Here is a 12,124-nt window from a genome sequence, read left to right as displayed (position 1 = left end):
GCGTGCCGCCGCTGGGTTTTCCCGCTACTTCCTCCTTTGCGACACTTCCGGCGCGCCGCTGAGGCTGCGGGGAAGATGGCGGCGCGCAGTAGAAGGAGGAAGAGGCTGAACCGGCGGGGAGGCCCCTTGGTACCGGGCCTACGGGTGTTTTTATTTCTTTAATGGGATCCAGAATGGTTTGGGTGGGAAGGGACACCAAAGCTCTCCATTCCCGGCCCTGCCGTGGGCAGGCACAGCTCCCACCCTGCCAGGCCTTGGGCGCTCCCGGGGATCCAGACAAGACCTGAGCCCGTTTCAAATGGGGCTGCTCGCAGCACTGCCAAAGACGCGCCTGGCAATGATGAAGTGAGTAATTCCAAAGGCACGCAGAGCCACGGGACGAGTCTGTCGGGCTGTGCCCGTCACGAGGACGCGCGGAGGGCGCGGGCAGCGCCTCCGGCTCGGACCCGGCGTGCCAAAGCGCTCCGGCGCCGAGCCCCGTGACGCACGGCCCGGCCCGGGGCACAGCCCGGCCGCTGCCGTCACCTCCGGCGGTGCCCCGGCAGGGGCAGAACCTGGCAGCTCCCAGGCCGTGGTGGGGAGGAAGGAAGGGTCTGTGCCGGGGCGGGTCAGGGCTGGCGGCTCCCCGGGATAGAGCTGAGGAATCTCTCGGGATAGAGCCGGTGGTGTCCCGGGATGGAGCCGTGATCACCCGGGATACCAGCAGTGATCCCCTGGGATAACAGCTGTGATCTCCCAGGACAGAGCTGGTGATCTCCCGGGATAATGGCCCTGATTTCCCAGGAAAACAGCAGTGATCTCCCGGGATAACAGCAGTGATCTCATGGGATAATGGCACTGATTTCCCAGGAAAACAGCTGTGATCTCCCAGTTTGGAGCTTGTCACGTCCTGAGATAATGGCAGTGATCCCTCAGGAGAACAGCAGTGATCTCCTGGGATAATGGCACTGATTTCCCAGGAAAACAGCAGTGATCTCCCGGGATAACACCAGTGATCTCCTGGGATAATGGCACTGATTTCCCAGGAAAACAGCAGTGATCTCCTGGGATAACGCCAGTGATCTCATGGGATAATGGCACTGATCTCCCAGTTTGGAGCTTATGATCTCCCGAGATAACATCCCTGATTTCCCAGGAGAGCAGCCCTGATCTCCTGGGATACCAGCCCTGATCTCCCGGGATACCAGCCCTGATTTCCCAGGAGAACAGCCCTGATCTCCCGGGATACCAGCCCTGATCTCCCAGGAGAACAGCCCTGATCTCCCGGGATACCAGCCCTGATCTCCCGGGATACCAGCCCTGATCTCCCAGTTTGGAGCCTGTGATCTCCTTGGATGGGCCCTGCCGCTCCCCTCTGGAGCCAGGCCGGGTTCGAACCCGTGACCTCGCGGTTCCCAGCCCGGCGCGCTGCCCCTGCGCCACCCTCCCGCCGCGCCCCCGGCGCCCCCCCACGCCCGCGGCCGGGGCGTGGCGCAGGGGCAGCGCCGCCGCCTGCGGGGCCGCGGGTCACGGGTTCGAGCCCCGGGGCTGCCCAGACGATGAGCTGTGGCGTTCAGCCACCCACCAAACCGGCCTGGAGGGAACAGCTGAGCTAGGAACGAGTTATACTCATCATTCGCTGTGGAAATTAAGGGTAATTACTCCAAAGTGACTTCTAGAAATGCGTTGTACACATAATTCACTGTGGAAATTAAGGGTAGTTACTCCCAACAGGAAAAACTGGAGCTGCAGCTGTTGAGTTTGTGTGTTTCCTGCAGAATTCAGCACAGCAGAGTGGCAAAGGGGGAGCTCAGGCTTGGCAAAAGATCACCGAGTGATTTCCAGCACCTCAGAGGGGTAAGAAAGGCTCCCCGTGGTCTGTGCGTGAGGAATTTCTGGAGGGAAAAAAGGGTGAAAAAGCAGCAAAAGAGGGGGCACCTGGAGTTGAACCAGGGACCTCTTGATCTGCAGTCAAATGCTCTACCACTGAGCTATACCCCCTGACACACCACCTCCACCAGGGACAGCTAAAAACATTCCTTGTGAAATTCAAATCACTCTCAGCCAGGAATTGGATTTCTTCACAGCTCCACGCACTCCCTGCTAAAGGCACAGGGACATAAAGGCCATCCATCATGGCAAAAATTACAATTTTAATAACACTGAACAACTAAAATAAAGCAGTCATACCTCAAATCTATCACATCGTTTCATCCATACCATTTTTAAAGAAATTCTCATGCTGATTCCAGAGAATTAAGGACAGAGAACAGCACAAGCCCAAAACTTCTCCAGCAGAGCCTCTGCTCCTTGCATGCTGGAGCTCAGGACCAACACCCCACAAGCTCACAGCTCTCCAGGCACTTCTCCTGTGCCAAAGTTTTGGCAAAAGGAAGGTGAAAAGAGGCAAAAAAAGGAGGGGGCACCTGGAGTTGAACCAGGGACCTCTTGATCTGCAGTCAAATGCTCTACCACTGAGCTATACCCCCTGTCCTAGCTCACAGAAAAAAAAAGCAATAAAATCCCTTAAACCCAGCTCAGGTTTTATTCCTACTGCAGGAAAATGTCCCAGCCAAATTCTGCACAGAAACAAATGCTGAGTCTGGGCTTTGTCACCACCCCAAAATTTGGATTCCTGCAGGATTTTTCCTAGTGGAGAGCTCAGTTTTTAATCCTGGAGCTGCCAGCCCTTCATTGTTACACGATAAGGAAAATGAACACCACACAAGAGCTTTAAACATGAGACATCATTCCCTATTTTTGCCACAAAATGTGCTCTCATTAAGGAATTAAACTATTAAGTGCTTATTTTAGTCCTCCTAGAGCTTGCAGGGAAAGTAACACCTGGCTAAGTAATCAATGGCATCAAATCCTCATCTTAACTTCACAAAAATTTCCCACTTCAGAAGATCTTCAAGGCTTTCAAAGGCAAATTCTGCATTTCTTTTTCTTTCGGAAGAGATACAAAATGCAAACAGGGACCTACCAAAGCCATTCAGGTATTTTTTTGTGATTTGTGTCAGTGCAGGCACAGACACTGGGGGTACAAAAAAGGAGGAATCTTCCTGATTTTTTCATGGAAAAAAAAAAAAAAAAAAAGGGAAAAGAGGGGGCACCTGGAGTTGAACCAGGGACCTCTTGATCTGCAGTCAAATGCTCTACCACTGAGCTATACCCCCTGGTAGCTCCTCAGCAAAATAAAACATTTCAAGGATGTTTTTCCCAAATCCCTGAGTTTTCTGTGCTTTGAAGATTTGGTTCTTGCTGCAGAACCTGTGGGGCAGCAGCAGCCACAGAGTCACTGCACTCCCACACAGGGCCCTGGCCACTTCCTCACCAGCTCCTTCCTTTCCTGGGGAAAATTACATGAAAAAATGGAAAATTACAAGTGGAAAAATTGTAAGAAAAAGGCCTCATAAAATCATAAAGGCTTTGGCCCAGCTCCTTCCCTTCCTGCGAAAAATTCTAAGAAAAAATTGAAAATTAGAAGTGGAAAAATTATAAGAAGTGGAAAAAAGTGGAAAAATTATGAGAAAAAGGCCTCATAAAATCATAAAGGCCTTGGGCCATTTCCAACCCAGCTCCTTCCCTTCCTGGGAAAAATTACAAGAAAAAATGGAAAATTAGAAGTGGGAAAATTATAAGAAAGAGGCCTGATAAAAGCAGGCCTGCTCTGTTATCCCGCCATTCTCCTGAGGGAAGCTGGCACCTCGCAGGTTCCCATGTGACAGCAATCCTGGCGTGAGCAGTTGGTCAACAAACAATCGATTCCTGGGTGAAAAAGCAACTTACACCAGTGCAAACTGCTTTTACACACAAATAGAAAAATGCAAATTGCCTCTCACAAGCGACACACAGAGAGTTGGAGTGGCCAATCAATACAGGATAACGACTCGTCACTGATCAATAATTGGCAAGAAAGCTGCTGACTGTCGCTGTTGGACACGAAATGAGCACACAGAAGCTTGGTCAGTTCAAAAGAGAAAAAAAGAGAAAGTTTTATTGGAGCATCTGGTATTTATAGAATTCCAAAAGTGGCCGTGGATTGGAGGCTGGAATTGCCACCTCTCCAGCCACACTGCTCAAAGCAACAGTCCATCAATTCCCTCCTGCAAAGAAGAATGCAAAACAATCATTATTGACATGAAACTCCAGTAGAAATATGTAAACATCAGAAGGCTGAAGAAGTTTTATGAGAAGTTTAAAACTTTCAAAAGAATTCTAAAAGAAAACACTTTTAAAAATCGGGGCAACAGCTCACCAATTGGAGTCCCCCACGAGGGCTGTGGAGCTGGGTAACACTGAGTTTTGTGAGTAAAGAGGAGGATTCTTCCACCATGAGGAAAATGCAGTGATTTATTCCGACACCTCCCCAGTCCCAGTGTGTCCCCTGCGTGCTCTGAACCTCCCTGGAGTCTGGGATGTTTTCCTCTGGCTTCCATCCCTGGCTGCAACAGGGGAAGGACTGAGCAGGAGGAGAGGCTGAGCTGCCATTCCCGGTGTCCAACCCCCCCAAAATCCCCAGGGAAAAGCAGCAAAAGAGGGGGCACCTGGAGTTGAACCAGGGACCTCTTGATCTGCAGTCAAATGCTCTACCACTGAGCTATACCCCCTGACACACCACCTCCACCAGGGACAGCTAAAAACATTCCTTGTGAAATTCAAATCACTCTCAGCCAGGAATTGGATTTCTTCACAGCTCCACGCACTCCCTGCTAAAGGCACAGGGACATAAAGGCCATCCATCATGGCAAAAATTACAATTTTAATAACACTGAACAACTAAAATAAAGCAGTCATACCTCAAATCTATCACATCATTTCATCCATACCATTTTTAAAGAAATTCTCACGCTGATTCCAGAGAATTAAGGACAGAGAACAGCACAAGCCCAAAACTTCTCCAGCAGAGCCTCTGCTCCTTGCATGCTGGAGCTCAGGACCAACACCCCACAAGCTCACAGCTCTCCAGGCGCTTCTCCTGTGCCAAGGTTTTGGCAAAGGGAAGGTGAAAAGAGGCAAAAAAAGGAGGGGGCACCTGGAGTTGAACCAGGGACCTCTTGATCTGCAGTCAAATGCTCTACCACTGAGCTATACCCCCTGGGCCAACATCTGCACCAGGCAGATTTAAAAACATTTATCGGGAAATTTAAAAAATTTGTTGTTCAGGAATCCTTGACACCACTGTTTGTACCTCAATGTACCTGCCAAAGGATGTGCGTGGGCTTAAATGAGGGTAAAAATGAGAAATTCTGGTAGATCTGATGTCTGCAGAGAATTAAAGACAGGCAAAGCTCACACAGACAGGGAGGGGTTCTCACACTGAGCACAGCCCCTGCACTCCCCCAGCACCCAGGGATTGCATCCTGGAGCTCAGAACCAGCACTGAGTGCACAGAGCCAGGCCACACATCCTGCACGAGCTCGCCACGTGTTTTCCATGAAAGATTTGGGCAAAAGGAATGTGGAAAGAGGAGCAGCAAAAGAGGGGGCACCTGGAGTTGAACCAGGGACCTCTTGATCTGCAGTCAAATGCTCTACCACTGAGCTATACCCCCTGACACACCACTTCCACCAGGCAGATTTAAAAACATTTATCAGGAAATTTTAAAAATTTGTTTTTCAGGAATCCTTGACACTGCCCTTTGCACTTCAGTGTACCTGCCAAAGGATGTGCGTGGGCTTAAATGAGGGTAAGAATGAGAAATTCTGGTAGATCTGATGTCTGCAGTGAATTGAAGACAGGCAAAGCTCACACAGACAGTGAGTGGTCACTCAAAGAACAACCCCTGCACTTCCCCAGCGCTCAGGGCCTCCTTCCTTGGATGCTGGAGCTCAGAAGCAACACTGAGTGCACAGCACAAGCTCCATGGATTTTTCCTGTGGCAAAATTTTGGCAAAGTGAAGGTGGAAGGAAGAGGAAAAGAGGGGGCACCTGGAGTTGAACCAGGGACCTCTTGATCTGCAGTCAAATGCTCTACCACTGAGCTATACCCCCTGGGATGCCACCTGCCCCAGGGACAGGTAAAAACATTCCTTGGGAAAGAGAGAAGCTTTTCCCTCTGTGAGTTGGATCCCTGTACTCGACAGCTCCTGTGCAGCCCAATGTCCCTGGTGAAGGTACAGGGAGTTAAATGGGATAAAAAAATGGCAAATGTGATTCCTTTCATTCCATTTCCCAGCCCTGATCCAGCCCGGGATTTTCCCCATTCCATGTCCTGGCTGGATCCAGTTCAGGTTTCCTTCCATTCCATATGCTGGCTATTATCCAATCCGGGTTTTCCTCCCTACCATATCCCACCCTGATCCAGTCCAGGTTTTCCCCCATTCCGTATATCAGCTGCAGTCCAGTCCAGATTTTCTCCCAAATCCATATTCCAGCTGTGATCCAGTCCGGGTTTTCCTCCCTTCCAGGTCTCGGCCGTAATCCAGTCCGGGTTTTCCCCCAGTCCATATATCAGCTGTAATCCAGTCCAGGTTTTCCCCAAAAAAATCCATATTCCAGACTTTGTCCAGTCCAGGTTTTTCTCCAGGCCAAATCCCGCTCTGATCCAGTCCAGGTCTTCCTCCGTTCCATATCCTGGCCATTATCCTGTCCGGGTTTTCCCTCCATTCTTTATCCCCCTCTGATCCTGTCTGGGTTTTGGGGTTTTGCTCCATTCCGTGTCCTGGCCCTCATCCAGTCCCGGTTTTCCCCCATTCCAGATTCCAGCTCAGATCCAGTCCTGGTTTTCCTCCATTCTGGATTCTAGTCCAGATCCAGGTTCAGATTTTCCCTCATTCCCCATTCCAGCCCGGATCCAGTCCTGGTTTTCCCCCATTCCAAATCCCACCCTTATCCAGTCCCGGTTTTTCCCCCATCCCCAATTCCAGCCCGAATCCAGGTTCAGTTTTTCCCCCATTCCAGATTCCCGTCCCGGTTTTCCCCATCCCTGAATCCAGCCCAGATCCCGGTTCCATTTTCCCCGTTATTCCCGACGGAATTTCCCCCAGACAGAGAATTCAGCCCAGGGGAGGCTGAGGCAGGCCCGGATTTCCCGGGAGGGGTTCCCAGGGGTGCTTCCCCTTCGGGCCTCGCTGTTCCCACCACGGCTCCCACCCCACATTCCCTGCCCAGCACAACCCCCACGTCCCACGGCAGCTCCCCAACCTTCCCGGAAGGATTTGGGCAGAAGGAAGAGGAAAAGGAGGAGAAAAGAGGGGGCACCTGGGGGTGAACCAGGGACCTCCTGATCTGCAAACGCTCTCCTCTCCCCCTGAGCTTCCCATGGGCATTCCCAGCAGGAATTCCCTGCTCATTACCATCCCAGCTAATTAATCCCAGGACAAAACACACATCCCCCCCAAATCCTCATCCCTTTCCTCACCAACACTCCCTGCTGCTGCTCTGCCCTGCTGGGAATCAGCACGGGGCCTGCACGGAGATGGGTGAGGGGGGGGAAACCTGGGAATTCCAGGCTCCCACCCCCCTTTTTTGGGGATAAAAAGACAGAAAAGAGAAGGGGGCACCCGGATTTGAACCAGGGACCTCTTGATCTGCAGTCAAATGCTCTACCCCTGAGCTATACCCCCACCTGGCCAGGGTAGCCAGGTGAGGCTCCTTGTGGCCAGGTGAGGCTCCTGTGGCCACTGACGTGGCTCTGTCACATGCCAGGGATGGCTGCCGTGTGCCAGCTGCTCTCAGCCCTGCCTGGCACACCCAGCCCTCATGCCAGGGCTCTCACCACGCTCCTGGTAAGGCAGGTCCTGAATTCCCACCTGATTCCCTCTAAAAACACCCCAAATGTGGCCAAAGGAAAGGAACGTTTCCAGCGCGGACTTCAAAGTGTCGGCGCAGGCTCGGTTTGGTCTCAGGGTGTGCCCAGCCTGGCTCAGGAATTAGTGCAACACCAAACAAGAGCAGCTCTACTGGGGCTTTACTGGGGCTTTACTGGGCTGGGCTTTATTGGGGTGAAGCCTTGAGAAGGCTGAGCTGGAGCAGAGGCCATCGGGAACATGGGGGGTGGCACAAAATCATCGGGAATGGCACAGGAATGTCGGGAATGGCACAAAATTATTGGGAATGGCACAGAAGGCATTGGGAGTGGCACAGGAACAGTGGGAATGGCACAGGAACATCAGGAATGGCACAGAAGGCATCGGGAGTGGCACAGGAACAGTGGGAATGGCACAGGAACATCAGGAATGGCACAGAAGGCATCAGGAGTGGCACAGGAACAGTGGGAATGGCACAGGAACATCAGGAATGGCACAGAAGGCATCGGGCGTGGCACAGGAACAGTGGGAATGGCACAAAATCATGGGGATGGCACAGAATGCATTGGGAGTGGCATAGACAGCATCAGGGATGGCACAGGAACAGTGGGAATGGCACGAAATCATCGGGAGTGGCACAGGAACATCAGGAATCTCCACAAGTGCAGCAGGGAACAGCTCGGTGCCAGCTGGAGGTGGGAATTGCAGTGCTGGGAGCAGCTCCTGCTGGGAGCAGCCCCCTCCTCCTGTGATTTGGGGTCGGGGCAGGAATTCCAGGCACCAAGGCCCCAAAGCCACCCCAGCGTCCTGGGGGTCCAGGGATGAGGCTCCCCCCATCCTGTGGGGCCAGGAAATCACAGCTCCCACCCAAACCTCTCCTTCCTCTGCTCCAGGAACAAACAGCACAAGCTTCTCCCTGGACATCCCTTCCCACTCTGCTGCAGGTTCCCAGCAGATCCCGAGCTCAGCCCAGGCTCTCCAGGTGACAGCAGTGGCCTCCCCCTGTCCCCAGCCAAGGGACATTCCTCAGGTGCCCCTGTCCTGCAGGAACCCTGCAGCTCCCAGGGCAGCTCAGCCTCGGGCACTACTTCACTGTGAACAGTTCAATTGCCCATTCTGGAAGAAAATTCTGGGAATTCTCCAATTCTGGGAGCTCCAGCACAAAGGCACAGACCCCTCCCAGCCCCCCTCAGACAAGGCATCAATTGAGAATCACTAAAATTTAACCCATTCCAGGGATTCTCCAGGAACCTGCCTGAAAACCAGAACTGTTAAATCATTGCCCAATCCCACTTTCCAGCTGAAGCTCCATGGAAACACTTCCCAGCACAATCCTGCTCCTATCTGGCAATGAAAACACCACGGAGTTGCTACAAGGAGTTTTATTTTGTGTCCCTGGCCAGGGGCAGGATGGGGATCAGGCGATGCTCCCGGCGTTGGAGGCGATCCTGGGCCACAGATCTGCACATTCCTTGGCCACGGGGCCTGTGATGGCTGAGCCTGGAAAACAGGGACAACACCACAGGGTCAGTGAGGCTGACCTCATCCCTGAGAGGCTGGGATGCAATTCCCAGAGAAGCTGTGGCTGCCCCTGGAGGTGTCCAAGGCCAGGCTGGAGCACCCTGGGATAGTGGGAGATGCCCCTGGGATGAGCTTCGAGCTCCCTTCCAACCAAACCATTCTGGAATTCCGTGATTTAGAGCTCACAGATGGTTCAGGGCAGCATTTCCCAGCCAAAATCCCACTCTGTGTGGGGGGGAATCTTGAGTCCTTTCCCCCTGTGGGACACAATTCCCAGGCTCACCTTTCATTTCCCCTTTGTTATTCACGATCACTCCCGCGTTGTCCTCGAAGTACAGGAACACCCCATCTTTTCTCCTGTAGGATTTCCGCTGCCTGATCACCACTGCTGGGTGCACTGCGAGGGAAAAGCGACACAGCCCTCAGGACAAGCACATTCCACACGGATCCCCCAGGAATCAAACCCACATTTCGGGGTGGGTTTTGGTTGGCAGCTTGTATTTGTGGTGTTTTACTCTGAAGTTACACTTTATAGTCAACAGTCCCATTGAAACTGACCATGAAACACCTGCAGCTGCACCTATGCTTGGAAAATCCAGGGTTTTCCCAACTTTTGCACCTTTATTTTGAAGTGAATTATTAATTCGCAAACAATATTCAGCAAAAACTCCTCTGGAGCAGGAACAAACCCACGGCAAGGAGTGAACCTGGATGAGATTTAAGGTTCCTTCCCCACCCAAACCATTCCATAATTTTTAATTCCACAGATCCACGTGACATCACTCCTCTTTTACTGACGGACGGCTGGGCTCAGGAGGGGATTTAGGGAAGGAATTCCTCCCTGGCGCGGGTTACCCAGAGCAGCCGTGGCTGTCCCTGCATCCCTGGAGGTGTCCAAGGCCAGGCTGGAGCCACCTGGGCCAGCAGAAGGTGTCCCTGCCCACGGATGGGACGGCAGGTCCCTTCCCAGCCCACTCCAGGATCCCCAAAGCCGCTGTCCCACCGCTGATTGAAATCAACAGCACCAGCAGCTGCCACTTCACCCAAAAGCGGCGCCTTTGCTCTGCCCTTCCACGACAACTCCCTGGGCCACGGCAGGGACCCAACGAGTGCTTTAGAGAAGGGGTTGGGGGGTGACAATTCGGGACAGCAGCGGTGCCACTCACCCTTCTTCCTCAGCTCCGGCTTGCCCTTCTTCACCGTGGCCATCACCATGTCGCCCACGCCGGCCGCCGGCAGCCGGTTCAGGCGGCCCTTGATGCCCTTCACGGAGATGATGTAGAGGTTCTTGGCCCCTGCGGGAGAGCCGCGTTAAAAACGGGACCACGCTCCCGGGAACAAAAGGGATTTCAGCATTTATTGTGGTAAAATAAAGGACTAAAGCAAGGGCTGAGCAGCAGCGTTCCCATCGAGGATTGTTGGGTCTTCTGAGCAGCGATGTCCTCGATGTTCCAGGTGGAGCGGCACGGGTTCAGTGGGTCAGGAGCCCCCCTTTTATCCTGTTTTTTGTCCCTCTGGATTGGTTTCTTTTCGGATCCTTCATTTGCATGAAGGTTTAAGGCGCTTGATTGGCTCATTACAGCTCTGTCCAGGCCTGGGGGTGGTGCGCTTTACTTAGGTGTATTATGGCATGTAGAGTGCCGCATTTCTGACAACCGCCCCTTTAAACCCCTTTTACCATAACCAAACTAACAACTATCAACCATTTCACAATAATTTCTCGTTTATTTTTAGCAGCCGGGAGCAGCGCCGCCGTTATCCCGGGACACGTCCCACAGCAGGGACACCCCACAGCGCCGCCGCTACCAGAGATTCCAGAAGGAAAACGGAGCTTTGGGGATTTATCTGGCGCCTCACCCTCGGGTCACTGAGGGGGCCGTTCCCGAGGGGCTCCCGCCCCGCACTCACCGGTGTTGTCGGCGCAGTTGATCACGGCCCCCACCGGCAGCCCCAGGGAGATGCGGAACTTGGCCCCGGACGAACCTCCGCGTCCTGCGGGTCGAGAAGAGCGTTAAGAGTCCGGTACCGCCTCACGAAGCGCCCGCGGCCAGCGCGGCCCCGGGACTGCGCCTCACGGGGAGGGCGACGGCGCCATCACCCGTGGCATCCGCTCCCGCCCGGGCTCAGGCGCCTCTCGCCGGGCCTCCCGCTGCGCCGGGACGGGCACGGGGACACCGGGTGGCGGCGGATGGAGCCGGATGGCGGCGGAGAGCGGCGCCCGCCTCACCTCGCTTCGACATCTTGGCGCCGGAAGAGGCGGCGGACGTCACGTGACGCGTCCGCCCCGCCTCGCTCCGCGCGCGGCGCCCCCTAGCGGCGGCGGGAAACGCGAGCCCCCCTCACCGGTACCGGGAGCGCCGGGAGGGGGCGGCGGCAACGGAAAGAGCGACCCGGGATAACTGGGGCGAGAAAACTTGGGATAAAGGGAAAAAAAAAAAAAAAACCAAACTAAAATGAGGGGGCACCCGGATTTGAACCGGGGACCTCTTGATCTGCAGTCAAATGCTCTGCCACTGAGCTATACCCCCACTGCAGGGATAGAGCCGCTGGGTGATCCTTTACGGCTCACTCCGCGCCTGCGCGGCAAATGCGACCCGTCTGTCTCAAATCCCCCCTCCCTCCCCCGGAAATACCGAAAAAAAACGGAAAAAAAAAATGGGTAAAGACCCGACAAAAACGGGTAAAAAAAGGTTCAAAACGCTCGCTGAGGGGGCACCCGGATTTGAACCAGGGACCTCTTGATCTGCAGTCAAATGCTCTACCACTGAGCTATACCCCCGCCCGCCGCGTGCTCCCGCCAGGAGTCCGCCCTAGCGGCACTGCGGACCCGAAGGCCGCCGGTTCGAATCCCGCTGCGTCCTCAATGTGAC

General features: G+C 53.8%; 1 protein-coding gene and 10 non-coding genes across 11 annotated transcripts; all 11 read right to left on the bottom strand.

Moving 5' to 3' along the window:
* Nucleotides 1–1,908: 1,908 nt before the first annotated feature.
* On the bottom strand, nt 1,909–1,980 carry TRNAC-GCA (transfer RNA cysteine (anticodon GCA)). Its single transcript has one exon. It is a non-coding gene; the product is annotated as a tRNA-Cys (tRNA).
* Nucleotides 1,981–2,396: 416 nt separating this feature from the next.
* Nucleotides 2,397–2,468, bottom strand: TRNAC-GCA (transfer RNA cysteine (anticodon GCA)). The gene has a single exon. It is a non-coding gene; the product is annotated as a tRNA-Cys (tRNA).
* A 618-nt stretch (nt 2,469–3,086) lies between these two features.
* On the bottom strand, nt 3,087–3,158 carry TRNAC-GCA (transfer RNA cysteine (anticodon GCA)). Its single transcript has one exon. It is a non-coding gene; the product is annotated as a tRNA-Cys (tRNA).
* A 1,362-nt stretch (nt 3,159–4,520) lies between these two features.
* TRNAC-GCA (transfer RNA cysteine (anticodon GCA)) lies at nt 4,521–4,592 on the bottom strand. Its single transcript has one exon. It is a non-coding gene; the product is annotated as a tRNA-Cys (tRNA).
* A 416-nt stretch (nt 4,593–5,008) lies between these two features.
* TRNAC-GCA (transfer RNA cysteine (anticodon GCA)) lies at nt 5,009–5,080 on the bottom strand. The gene has a single exon. It is a non-coding gene; the product is annotated as a tRNA-Cys (tRNA).
* A 384-nt stretch (nt 5,081–5,464) lies between these two features.
* Nucleotides 5,465–5,536, bottom strand: TRNAC-GCA (transfer RNA cysteine (anticodon GCA)). The gene has a single exon. It is a non-coding gene; the product is annotated as a tRNA-Cys (tRNA).
* A 368-nt stretch (nt 5,537–5,904) lies between these two features.
* Nucleotides 5,905–5,976, bottom strand: TRNAC-GCA (transfer RNA cysteine (anticodon GCA)). Its single transcript has one exon. It is a non-coding gene; the product is annotated as a tRNA-Cys (tRNA).
* Nucleotides 5,977–7,478: 1,502 nt separating this feature from the next.
* Nucleotides 7,479–7,550, bottom strand: TRNAC-GCA (transfer RNA cysteine (anticodon GCA)). Its single transcript has one exon. It is a non-coding gene; the product is annotated as a tRNA-Cys (tRNA).
* Nucleotides 7,551–9,100: 1,550 nt separating this feature from the next.
* On the bottom strand, nt 9,101–11,578 carry RPL23 (ribosomal protein L23). Its single transcript, XM_053965535.1, has 5 exons — nt 11,482–11,578; nt 11,163–11,246; nt 10,421–10,549; nt 9,538–9,651; nt 9,101–9,233 (listed from the first exon to the last, which is right to left on the bottom strand). Exons 1-5 carry the CDS (start codon nt 11,492–11,494, stop codon nt 9,151–9,153), a joined length of 423 nt encoding a protein of 140 aa, XP_053821510.1. The 5' UTR covers nt 11,495–11,578; the 3' UTR covers nt 9,101–9,150.
* Nucleotides 11,579–11,710: 132 nt separating this feature from the next.
* On the bottom strand, nt 11,711–11,782 carry TRNAC-GCA (transfer RNA cysteine (anticodon GCA)). Its single transcript has one exon. It is a non-coding gene; the product is annotated as a tRNA-Cys (tRNA).
* Nucleotides 11,783–11,961: 179 nt separating this feature from the next.
* On the bottom strand, nt 11,962–12,033 carry TRNAC-GCA (transfer RNA cysteine (anticodon GCA)). Its single transcript has one exon. It is a non-coding gene; the product is annotated as a tRNA-Cys (tRNA).
* Between the last annotated feature and the right edge of the window lie 91 nt (nt 12,034–12,124).

This window comes from Vidua chalybeata, chromosome 26 (assembly GCF_026979565.1).
Source record: "Vidua chalybeata isolate OUT-0048 chromosome 26, bVidCha1 merged haplotype, whole genome shotgun sequence".
In the NCBI taxonomy this organism is placed as follows: domain Eukaryota; kingdom Metazoa; phylum Chordata; class Aves; order Passeriformes; family Viduidae; genus Vidua; species Vidua chalybeata.
The sequence above is the reverse complement of the archived record's forward strand: the minus strand, read 5'-3'. Positions and strand labels throughout refer to the sequence as shown.

Excerpts from the sequence above, each read along its gene's own strand:
- RPL23 (XM_053965535.1), bottom strand. Across the intron at positions 9,652-10,420 it reads GCCGGAGCTGAGGAAGAAGG|TGCACCCAGCAGTGGTGATC; the intron begins GTGAGTGGCACC and ends TTTCCCTCGCAG. Across the intron at positions 9,234-9,537 it reads TAACAAAGGGGAAATGAAAG|GCTCAGCCATCACAGGCCCC; the intron begins GTGAGCCTGGGA and ends CCTGTTTTCCAG.